This window comes from Nothoprocta perdicaria, unplaced genomic scaffold (assembly GCF_003342845.1).
Source record: "Nothoprocta perdicaria isolate Ctin4 unplaced genomic scaffold, notPer1 scaffold_156, whole genome shotgun sequence".
NCBI lineage: Eukaryota > Metazoa > Chordata > Aves > Tinamiformes > Tinamidae > Nothoprocta > Nothoprocta perdicaria.
The window spans coordinates 800,204-812,488 of NW_020454716.1; the positions used below are offsets into that span (position 1 = coordinate 800,204).

General features: G+C 39.9%; 1 protein-coding gene across 9 annotated transcripts in view; it reads right to left on the minus strand.

Moving 5' to 3' along the window:
* Positions 1 to 478: 478 nt before the first annotated feature.
* CELF1 (CUGBP Elav-like family member 1) overlaps positions 479 to 12,285 on the minus strand; it is a 40,217-nt gene continuing 28,410 nt past the window's right edge. For 4 of the 9 annotated variants that reach the window (XM_026035073.1, XM_026035075.1, XM_026035067.1 and 1 more), the window contains exons 10-13: positions 11,281 to 11,394; positions 10,929 to 11,114; positions 9,917 to 10,060; positions 5,655 to 8,430 (exon numbers count right to left, since the gene is read on the minus strand). In XM_026035073.1, the coding sequence (XP_025890858.1) occupies positions 8,303 to 8,430; positions 9,917 to 10,060; positions 10,929 to 11,114; positions 11,281 to 11,394 (572 nt within the window). In that variant the 3' untranslated portion in view covers positions 5,655 to 8,302. Of the gene's footprint in view, positions 1,971 to 5,654; positions 8,431 to 9,916; positions 10,061 to 10,928; positions 11,115 to 11,280; positions 11,395 to 12,285 lie in introns of those variants that run through there. The other 5 variants (XM_026035074.1, XM_026035076.1, XM_026035072.1 and 2 more) reach the window with 3 other exon arrangements.

Consider the following 12,285-nt stretch of genomic DNA (forward strand, 5'->3'; position numbering starts at 1 on the left):
AAATCTAATCAGTGTCTGTTGAGAATTACAGAATCCTCAGCCAACTCAGCAGTAGAGTAAATCCTTTAGCATCTTCATTATCTAAAGCACTGGACGAAAGTAAGAATTCCACCCAATCAAAGAGCGTTAATTTTCTCAGGAAATGCCTTTCTCCTGGGATTTCATTCCACGCTGTTTTCTCCTGTTAAGGCACCTATGCTAGCTCACTTCTCCCTGTGACGAAGTTTCACCACAGCAAACACTCGTCCAGGTGCCTTCATCTAGAAGCTACATCCCAGTTCCTAGCTGTGCAGGTCGCATGCAGGGTAGGGGGAATCCTGCCACCCAGAAAGCGGCAACCTGCTCTAGTTCCTCCTGTGAAGCAGGAAAACTGCTTAGCTCATTACCCAATTAAAAACTAAAAAAAGAAAAAAGAAAAAAAAAACTAAAAAAAAAGAAAAAAGAAAAAAAAGCCCTAAAAAATCTCCGTAGAGATTCCCCAGCTAAGGTCCTTGAGGAGAGAGCTGGGGATGGTACCCTGTTCAGGAAACAGCTTCCGAGGCTGTCGTATTGTGCTTGTCACTTGGGCAAAGAGCCAGCAGTTGTGACCAGGTTTACGAACGCTTCCTCTGGGATATTCCAAACATTTTGTTTCAAGAGCTGACCTAGAGTCTTCAGGGATCCTGCCACCAAGGTCTGACTGATGATGTTAAGCAGGGGCTGGACTTCACACAAAGCATGCCCTAACTTTGATAAAGTACTAGTCAAATGTGTTTCAAAGGAGCCCTGGTTTCAGAGAACTTTGGAAACAGAAACACTGTGGACTGCCCCACTTTCCTGCTTCCCAGCTATTCCCTTCCACCAAAACTCCCGCCATGGCAGCAGTGCAATCCAGCCCCGGGGCACCTCAGAGATGGAGCAAGGTCCAGGTGCTCTGTCAGGCAGACAGTCTAAGTGCACAGGTAGATGCCCTCAGGTGGCTTCTGATCGGATATTTGTTATACCCAAAACACCAATTTAAAAGGATATCTTCGAAACCCATTAAATTGCTCAGTTTTTGCACAAACTATAGAAAACAGAGAGGTGAAGGCGATATATACGAGGGTGTGAAGAAAACAGCAGGAAACATGCAAAACATTTCTGGGCACTATCTTAGTCTGGAAGAGTAAAACAAAACCATCACATTTTGCTGAGGAGACTGTAGTTACAAAAAAACAAGCATGCTGGGGCTTAACAAAATACACCACCACCTTTGATCAAATTTTCACTGCAGACTGATAATCACACAGGGAAGAGGGGGAGCAAAAAAAAAAAAAAGATCAGTAAGTGCCAGGGCAAAAATGTAGCTACAATCAGAAGTGTAGTTCAAGTGTTTTCTGCTGATGCCACTCAAGTCACGAGTTTAAACTCATAAAAATACATGCTGTCTCCTCAAGCACAGAAACCAGATCAGCAAAATGTGACTAGGAAGCCTCCTGAAAGATTGCGTCACACCATACAATCGACTTTTTCTTCAAAACTGTGTTTGTTTTGTTGTTGTTGTTGTTAAAACTAAGCACACAGGAAAAACTAAGCCTAGAAAGTGATTGGCTGTATGTTCACAGAAATACAAATACTCCACAAGGTATGCTAGCAAGGCTGCTCTGAAGACAATTACAAAGAATCAGATTCACAAAATCAAGTGGTTATCTTACGAAGGTCTAGAAAAATAGAATTTTTTTTTTAATATTCAAATGCAAGTTTAAATATTCCCCTTCAGCAGTCTTTCTAGCAAAACCAATTTGGCAGCACAAAAAAAATCAAAAAACAAAAAACCAAAAAACAAAGAAAGAAACAAACATAATAAAAATACACATCAGCATCAAAGGTCAACACAAGGTCAAAGGTGAGAGTTCAAGCATCAGAGAAGCTGAAGAGACAAGGATTTGGACGATGTACTTGAACGCCACATCGACATGCTTTAGGCACAACGATGAACAAACGGCAGGAATCTAGAAAAAAAACAAACCAGAAAGAGGGAGACCCACTGAGTTACACAGAGCAGTACATCCAAACACGGAGAGAGAGAACAAGATGGGCACCGTACAATGAGGCCTTCTTGGGAAGGGAGTCGACAGGGAAGGGCAGCACATGCCAACAATGGACAAGTGAGAGTTGAAGTACATGAAGGACACCAAGTAAACACCAAACTGCCAGAAACCAAATGGAAGGGGAGGCCTGGATTTCCCTCTCCGCACGCGGGTGTGGGGCCCGCCATGGCCTCATGACACACTGGTTACCGTGTGCCCCCCTTGTCCCGTGCCCAGGCTCTCCATGAGCTCCAGGGAAAGAGCAGAGCAAGCAGCTTTCCCAAGAGACCAACTCCAAAAAAAAAAAAAAAAAAAAAAAAAAAAAAAAAAAAAAGGAAATATGGCTCCAGGGCTAACATCTGCCCACACATTAAGACCACGAGAGACAAGACAGAGGACACAAGGGATTCACAGGTGGTTTGATGACTGGGACTTGGCTTGCATTCTATCATGGGAGGTTCTTAGGCAGTGTTAGCCCATGAAATCCATGCCCTCTTTYGGCTACAGACCCCTCTTATTCCCTAGGAGCCCAGAAAACTGTGAGTGGATGGTTTAAAACAGGGGGAGGGAAAATAAAAAGATTATACAAGACAAGTAAGTGGAACCAAAACCCCCACACAATAGAGAAGAATTCCTTAAGACTTGACTGCAAGTTAAGACTTGTCCTAGCTGAGCCCTTTTCACACCATTAGACCTGCACAAGGGTTTTCCTTTCCAACCTTTTATATAAACAGCCCCCAGCTCCCTGGCTTTGTGAGGAGGGGATTCTGGGCTCTGAGAAGCTCTACAGTCACTTTTGCCAGTTTCATGAATAAAAAAATGTTTCCTGAAGCCCTCGAGCTGATTTTTTTWAAAATAATATCTATATTAATATAAATACCTCTGCTGCCTTCCCATAGTCTCTAAACTACTGAATGGAAGCAACATGATTTATTTTAGGGAGAATGTGGGAGGTAGGGGAGAAGATTTCATCTAAGTTTTTCTAAATCTCCTCCTTGGTGCCCTATTTCTTCAGCACTTCTCAATGCTGCCAGTTAAAAGGCTGAAGAAAAACAAGAGGCTTTCCTGCTATCCTCCAGCATTTATAGCATGCTTGAGAACATATCATGTGTTGCGCTCCAGTTTCAAAGCAATAGGCACATTGCCAACTAAACCTGCAAACTTACTAGTACTGCCGAGATGAACGTGCTCTTCATAGTTCCTAATTTAGAGACGGGACTTAAAATGAAGCTTCAGCCAACTCCAACAAACACASTACAACGCAACTCAGTTATTTCTAAAGTTCTAGGAATGCTCTAGGTAGCCTGAAGAACTGTGAGTTTTCAGCGATAAACCAGACAGCTAAACTCATCACAGGGACTCTGAGGCACAAGAGAAAAACAACAAATCAAGTGACATCTGCATGCACCACAGGAATCCCTTGCGCAATTTGTTTAGAGGTTTTGGATATTTTTTTTCAAATATTTAATTCAGCAATTTCAGAGGAAGACCAAGTTTCATTAAAGGTCTTCTGGATGGGCAAAAAGAGTCTTTAGASCAGCCTACAATAGCAGAGCCATGAAATAAAAGCTTATTAGCTTAGTGAAAGTTATTTTAGTGTGTCCCTGTTCTATTCTCACAGATATGAGGTAACAGTGCATCTTTATTCTGTATTTTACACTTTGTGGTATGTCTGATTAGTGATGCAAAACATCCTTAAATATCTGCAGCAGGAGGCTCTCAAAGCGTATTACTTGTGTACAGCTGCATCTTTCATTTACAGTGTGATTTGTCCAAGTTGCTTTTAGATGTTTCCAAATGAAATAGYTATGAACAATTTCACAACCCAATGAATTGTGTTTGCCTTTCTTTCCCTAAGTCACAACTATTAGCATGAAGAAATGCTCAAGTTAATTCTGTCTTGCAGGCAGGTTTCCAAAATAACTTTTATCATTTAGGTAAAAATCTTTTTTACTTATATTTTCTTTTAAGCAATTTTCTTTCATCTACTTTCCAGGTAATAGAGTCAACAGCTAGTAAATAGATCTCATTGTTAAGATATATAAAGATATTCATTGCTTGTTTCATGTATCTTTGAAAAGTTACAGTCCTCATTCTGCTTCGGCTTAACTATACTGACTCCCAAACCATTGTCTCATAATGCAAGCTCTGCAGTACTAGAAAACTAAGCTGCATGGAGACACCTATTTTTAAACTGCTTATTACCTGCAGGGCTGATGAATCTGAGTCACTTTGCTACAGCACTAGATACTAAGCAGCATCAGGCTAAGACTTTGATTGTTCATAATTCTCCCATCTTATTATGATATGTCAAGTAGAATCAAATGTCTTGATTTAAAAAAACTCTATCAAGTAGAAAAATATTTTCCTCTCCTAGAAACATATAAGCATTTCCTGATGCACTCATGGAATTGTTTCATCAGAAATCCTACTAGATTTTGTTGTAGAAAATTCTGATTCTGCTTTTGAGTATACAAAATACTTTGCCCATATGGCTACTTAAGCAAATCCCTCTGCAGTTTACTTGAACTTACCCAACTCCTAACCTACTATCCATGAAATCTGATCCAAGAACAGGTCATAACCAAGACACATATCTAATGATAGCTTCCAACATTAAAATATTGCAGAGAGTATCAAGTTTGCCCCAAATATTTCTGCTATTTTAATGTCTTTATTTTTTTCTTAATCATTCCTCCCAATCTCATTCTTACTAGCGCATTTTAGCATTTTAAAGTCTGATCTGCAGAAACTTCCTCCTCTGCATTACTCAGTATTTCAGTGTTTTTTTTTTCCCCCTCACATCAGCTGCTAATTCAGAATCTGCTTCTATGTCTTGGGCAGTTTACCCCATAAGGCCCTAAAACAGATGACTGGTTTGTTTTGCACTTGAATGAGAACATGTCAGAAATCTAAAAATCAAACCAAACCCCCAGACCCCCAACCTTTCCTGTCAATGAGYGAGGAGGACACCTGGCTTAAAACTGGAAGGCAAGAAGGGCAGAAATCCCCAGAGTCAGTGACAGCCACCAACCAAGCAGATCCAGAAATACTGATCTTATCTGATCAATTGCATTATCAGAAAAAAAATCTGCCCCAGTCACAGACTCGATACATTTATTACCTTTGGCAACATACACATTGATACACYGAAAAAAAGGGGATGGGAGATCAAATCTGAAACAAATACACAAGAAGGGCAAAATCTTCAGCTGGTGAGAACTGATGCAGCTCTGCTGAAGAGAGCAGGAGAGCACTGATTAAAGCCATCTGAGGATCACACCTTTCAGAAATTTAACCTGCATAGTTTTCTGTTTTTTTTTTTTTCTTCTTTTTGGCAATACTTAAAATATAGTTATGCCAGTAAGGCACACAAGCTAGCCCAAGTTAGGTGTCTATGGCGATTATGTTTGGGAAGAATCACTGACCAAACTGAGCCACAATGTAAACGGGTGAATCTCCTAAGGTCAATAGGAGTTAACACCTATYTGTAACAATGCTGAGCTTGATCCAGAAGTTGCAGTACTGAGGACAGGCTATAGGACACAAAAGCTAAAACATCTAGCTTAGGGCAACTGAAATGATTACTGAAGAGGCCAGAGCACCAGGTTAAAAGAAAAACAGGACAAAGGTCTTGGATAGTACAGTGGGTAGGGTGCAAAGCAGGTAAGAGTGACTGTAGAGACCCCAGAGCGCAGTGCTCTCCTCCACTGGTTCACAGCGTTAATCTTTCCCATTGGCAGTTGTTGGGCTGCAAACAGGCCACTGAAAATCAGTAGTTTCAATCATGCACATCATTATGTGTGTAAAACAATCACATTCAGGATTCTACAAAACCCTGGCCTTTTTTTTTTTTTTTTTCCAGTGAAATAATTTAGGTAATAAATATTCTCCATCCTGGAGCTGTATAAAACCTCTATAAAAATAGAAACAACATTCTTGGTTACAGCAGGTTGCACTTGGAGCAGCTGCTCCCAACCATTTTTTTTTTCTTTTTTTTTTCTCTTTTTATTTTTTCTTGAAAAGTATATTATTTATAAAAAAATCCCATCATCACCCTGGAGGCCTTCACACTCCAACACTCTCTTCTCAGAAAACCAGGACACATCTCTCCCATTGTGCAGAATTCAAGTGTACATGGTTCACTTAAGTGTATGCTTACGTTTCTAGATAGAGAGATCCAAATGATTAACATGGAAGGGTACCACATGCCAGCATAAATGGGACATTTGGCAGTCTGGCCTTTCAACCATTTCCACCAAAAGATAATCTGAGCACTAATAGATTTATTTTACCTTTCTGCCACAAAAAAGAGACAGATAGATTTCAAGTAAATGTTTTTCAATTTAACAAGGGAAGGGATTCTTCTTGAACTGTCTGGTCAGGCCTTGTACTTCCGAGGTCAGGGAACTAAGTCCATGCGAATGCATGACATTCCCAACGGACCACAGCTGCGCCTCTTGCACATGGGCATCCATATTCTGAACATGATTTCAGGTTTGATGAATTCAGTGCTCCTCCTGCTGGAGCAGAACAGAAAGCCCAAACCCTATGTTCGACCCACACTCATTTAGCAGCTGGCTCCCAGATTGTAGTGTTATCTGGTGCCCTAGGAAACAGCATCACCAACTGGGAATATAAAGGAAACAAGGAAATGGAGAAAATATGAGGTAAATAGAACTTCTGTCAAAGAAATACATAAATTGTAAACTTTCTCTTCAGACAGAGGTGGATTTTGGTGGTTATAACACGGGACTCCTTCAAACGATTCAGGCCAGAGTGTCAAAAATCCTTTGAGTCCCCCAAAACCAGTGTATAACAAGGCCCTTAGCAACACATTAGCATTTCATAAGTGTGCAAAAAAAGCRTATATTCACTGGAGGGTTGTGTTGAATTTTTTCTTCAGTATAGAAGACAACAGATGATGCCAAAAGGCAGAATAAGACGGGATGGCTCAGTGCTCTGCTATGGTTCAACAGCTCCTGTGTTATTCCTGTTTTGCACTGGCACACATCACCTTAAAGGAAAACTGCAGTTTAAAGAAATACCTAAATACTAGACTAAACCACTCCACAAAATAGTTTTTTTTTTTTAAATAAAGAATTCTTTGCAACACAGTAAAACTGAAAAAGCAACTGTCATGTGAACATGTATGAAGCAGGAGTCTCAAAGAGTTGTTTTAGGGTAAACACTTGGCTTTGTGTATATTTAACAGTCATTTCAACGGAGGAACAGTCTTATGCTTATCAGAATGAATATAAAGCAATGCTCTGTAGAAGGATATTACTCCACAGAAAGGGGGAATTTGAGAAAATGTCAGGAAAAATATATGGCAAAAAATATTCCTAGTTTGTCAGGGTTCTAAAGTTTCTTGTTTCCATCTCTACTTGTATCCACTCCTCCAGATTAAGCTGTGTCTCTCTAAAGCTTTCTACAATACCTAACTGAATTATATAGGGATAATTTTCCTAGGCATGGAACAATTCACTCCATCTCCTTAATATTCAGTGGTAAACTGCAGTGAAATCTTCTGAGCTGAGACATTACTTTATGAAAGTGCTGCATACGTTCACAGTGCTACACAAACACCACTTTATACAGCGCAAAAACAAAAACAAGCCCCCAAAACTGCAGTTTTCCTTTAACTCATAAATGTGTTCACTCTTCTAGCCTGTCTCCTGCTTAGAGATGAATTATTAAATCCCCACAAAGGCAGAGAGATAAGGAAGCTTCAAAGAGTGGGGCATGACAAAGGCTATGTGGAGTCTGTTCCTTGCTCAGCCAGACTTGGATGGACTCAGGTCTCCTTTCTCACCATCCTTGTTCTCATCAGCTGTTCAGCGTTATTTCTGCTTCCCCTTCTCCTCTCCACCCCAAGGCAGTGTGGTGTTGGTTTCTGCTGCTCCCTTTTACCTTACCTCTCCACCCCCAAGGAGCTGGCATTGGTCCTTCTCAACACACACTGGTTACAAACACAGCAAACTTTAAATAAGGGAAAAAAAACCTCAGCGATATGGCACCTAAACTCCAAAGTAAAACACTGGAAACAAAAGCACAAACTTGTCCTCCATCCGAAGCAGGATTCCCAGCAGAGGTTGCAGCCGAGTCTTCAGGGGAAGATGTGCCAGATAGAACGGCATGGATCAGCTTCCAGGACTGCAAAAACACAGCCTTAGGGCTTCGAATCACTATGTGCGCTCCTCCCCAACTTACCAGAAGATCCTTCTCACTCCAGTCCCGGAGGGGAGGGGCGCTCAGTATGGCTTGCTGTCGTTCTTAGAGCGCTTCAGTTGCACTTTCAGRCGCTTCATGCCAATCTGAAAGCCGTTCATCGACTGAATGGCAGCCTGTGCAGAGACGGGATTGTCGTAACTCACAAAACCTAGAGAAAGCAAAATATAAAATTACAGCACAGTTCTCCATACTGTTTACTCATGACTGGAAATGTAGGCTGTATTTTATTTTATATTTCATTCCAGAGAAAGACAACCTCAGACAGGTTTTGAAGAAACCCAAACCTATCTTAAGTACCTAACTCCGGGCGATGGCTGATGTCACTGTCTACGGAGAGATCATTCCGTACACAGATGTTATGGCCTCGGTACGTTCTTTGTCTTTTAAAAATAATTAGCTTGCTAGCATGTTTTGATTACCCAGAACTAGAAGATACAAGATATGAAGCAGCACAAGGCTACCATGGAAAAAAGGCTGACCTGCAACATAGAAAACCTCCCCTAGCACAACAGTGACAAGACCTTACTGAACTCCAAAAATGACACATTGGCTATCCCTGAGATTCCAAAGAAAGGAAAACAAACCTCCAAATCTCATTTTGTGCACACAGCCTTCTACTAGYCAAGCTGTTGTGGCAACATGAACTTAAGCAGCTAACTGAAAACAATTTAATTGGATAATTACAAGCGTGACAGGTTGGTTTAGGATACACTTCCTGCCCTGTTACACTTCCAAGCCAACACATGCCAGGCAGAGCAAAATCAGAATAAAAAATGCAACATAAAATAGGTAGCAAATACCAGCTGAAATGATTTTACTTGAATGACAAAGGCTTCAAAAATTAGAAGGAAGCTTTAAAAAAATGCCTTCTGAGCATTTACAAGATCAGAGGTAAGTGCTCTCTATTATAYTTTACACATAATATAAAAGTATAAATAGAAATAACTCACAATGATTATAATAAATCCAAATAATATGCACATCAATGTAAATAATTACTGAAAAGGTAGAAAGGGGTAGAGGAAAAACAATATCATGATTAGTTTGCAAACACCAATCACGGTGAATTACCTAGTATACCTAATGGTATAGCAAGGTTGAATAATACGAAATTAAGGACAGGGAAAATTCTCAATAAGCACGAGGAAGATATATTTTATTTTTTGAAGAGTTTTTTTTTTTTTTTTTTTTTTTTTTTTTTTTTTTTTAAGGTACATGAAGAAAGATTCACAACTTAAAAGCTAGACAGGACAAAATACTGGAAAAGAGATTACTAACAAAAACAAGCCACAAATTCCAAAGGCACACACTACAGTGAGGTCCAATTTGGCAAACAAAGTACAGGAGATAACAGGATGGGAAAAGGGAAAACTCAGTGAGTCACACATACCAGTGTAGATGACATCACTTAACACTGTGGTCTTAAAACACAGAACTTTCTTAAAATTAAGCAAACAAAACAGTTAAAAGTATTTTAGAAAAGTGAATAYGTAGTTGTCATTACTATTTCTTGTCTCTCCCTATGAACTTCAAACATTTTCCCCTCACAGAGCAACATCAACTTCTCATTTTCAGCTATCTTGGTCTTCCTACTTTGCATTCCCTTTTACAGGTAATGATTAGTCCCAACCTACCAAAACACTTGCTTAGATTGGTCTGCTTGTCAATGAAAACCTTGGCAGAGACAACATTTCCAAATGGCATGAACATCTGCAGCAGATCCTGGTCCCCAAACTCCTGGGGGAGATGGTAGATGAACAGATTGGCTCCCTCGGGACCTGCAAATAACCAGCACAAGCATAAGTTCAGAAGAAAGCATGGGTAACACTGGCCTACTTTACAAAAAAAGGTGAAAGCACCATTCAAGCCAACTGAATCTTCCACAGAGAACAATGCCCTTGCCGTGGACACTTSTGCATCATACTGAATCCTAGAGTAAGTCAGTGTGATCTACTGCTGAGACCATTGAAATAATTCTAGTTCTTCCTCCAGCATCTTTTGCTTATAATTTCCATAGTGTATCAAAAAACACTTACAGATATTTGGTGYAACAAAGGCCAAATAATAAGCCTGAGGCCTAGGGGCTGACAAACAAAAAAATGGCTATACCACATCTGCTGCAAAAAGTGACTAAATAAATCTCAGTAAGCTACAAGTAGTCATATTATCTATATGAGYTCTCTTCCCTTGCTCTACATTTTTTTCCTAATCGTCTTTTAAAAATCTATTTTTAGATGGGGATTTGAATGGGGATTCTTTGTTATTTTACACTGAGCAAAAAAGATGAGCGTTAAGGACACTGGGAAGAGAAAGACAAAGACACAGGGGTCCAAATTCAGAAATACCAACAAAGTCGAATTAAGAAAAAATGCATCTAATTCCCTGACAATGGGATGTGTTAGACTGAAGACCCCCACTCTCCTCTGAGAAAGTGTGTGTGGGGGGTACCATTACTAAGCATTTAAGGCAAGACAATCAAAGGACAAGTCACCTATACAGCATCTGCATTGGATAGTTCTTAACAGAAAGACGATAAAGTTTTTCCTTCTTTATCTTCCGAGACTCAATTTTAAACTATGCTCTGCAGATAAAGTGGTTGMAAGGTTGGGCTACCTCTGTGAAGCAGCTGCACAACTTTCTGCCTACCTTCTTTTTGACTTCCTGCTGCACCAATACTCTGCTGTGTTAAGAGACTCTGATTATAGAGCGTGGGCAGGGCGGCAGCAGCATATTGCTGGATTCCAGAATAGGCCTGGGTGAGGGCTTCCATTGTGCTCCCTGTCCCGTTGGAGAGACCACTGCTGCCAAGTCCTCCATTTAAGGCTGCCATTCCTGTATGGGAAAGAAAATAAAGACGATGGACTATGGCCACTTAGCCAGATATAATAATGCAGAATATTAAGAGTTAAAGTGGCAAGGAGCAGGAAAAAGCTGMATTAGTACAGCTTCAGAAATGCTAACCTGCTCTTTTCTCTACTCACCAAAACATGTAACTTACCTGCTAGAGAGCTAACATTGAGGCCTGCAGTAGCCCCTGCCAGTGTTTGCAATGCTCCAAGAGAAGCCATTGGGTTAACAGAAGAGCTGCTACTGGAGCTAGGTGAAGAACCTGCTATTAAAATAAGATAATTAAACTTCAAGCAATGTTTCTTGGTCTTGACAAGTAAGCTTTCTCATAAAGTTATTACTATAAAAAAAGTTAGCACTGCTCAGACCAAGGCAGAGTATACTTCATGTTTAAAAATACCAAACCCAAAACCTAACTGATCACACCACTTACCATTTAACCCTTTCTTGTGTTTTCAAAAACAAACCAAAACCAAAAAACCTCATTATTATTGCTACAAGAAATGTTACAATTTACTAGAGTAAGATACCTAAAATTCAATCTATAYATGCTAAACTTTGTTCCTCAGCATAAAATGATCAGCCACAATGYCTCTTTCCTGCTGACTGAAGTGAGATAAGAATTGCTGCATACTGACATCTCTCCTTGAAACATCACAAGGTGAAAAAACCTGAAGCAGATAGTACAGACATTAAAAAAAAAAGGCCCCAGTTGAAACTGAGCATATGTTTTTTCCATACCGACAGAGCCTAGGTTATTCTGACACATGAAATAATTTTTCGCTATAAAAATGCTGCTGCAGCAGCCAGGGTTAGTGCCAAGAAAAGTCTTGGAACACACACCCAAAATACAAAGTCTATTCTCTATCAACTGTAACACACACATCCTCAGTCACGTTATTCACTAAGCAAAGTCTTAAAAACACTCTCCCTAGCAGACTAACAGTTTATATGACCTGACAAATTTTACAAGAGATTGAGCTAGTTCTAGATGAACAAACACCAAAATCAAGAAAAAGCAGCAGGTTCAAGTTTAAGTCATCACAAAGATTACTGACATGATAAAAGTGATTATAGATCACCACTTAAAAGTCTGAAGAAGGTGGTAAATAAGAAAAAACATTATACTTATTGCTAGAAGACATACATTTACTGT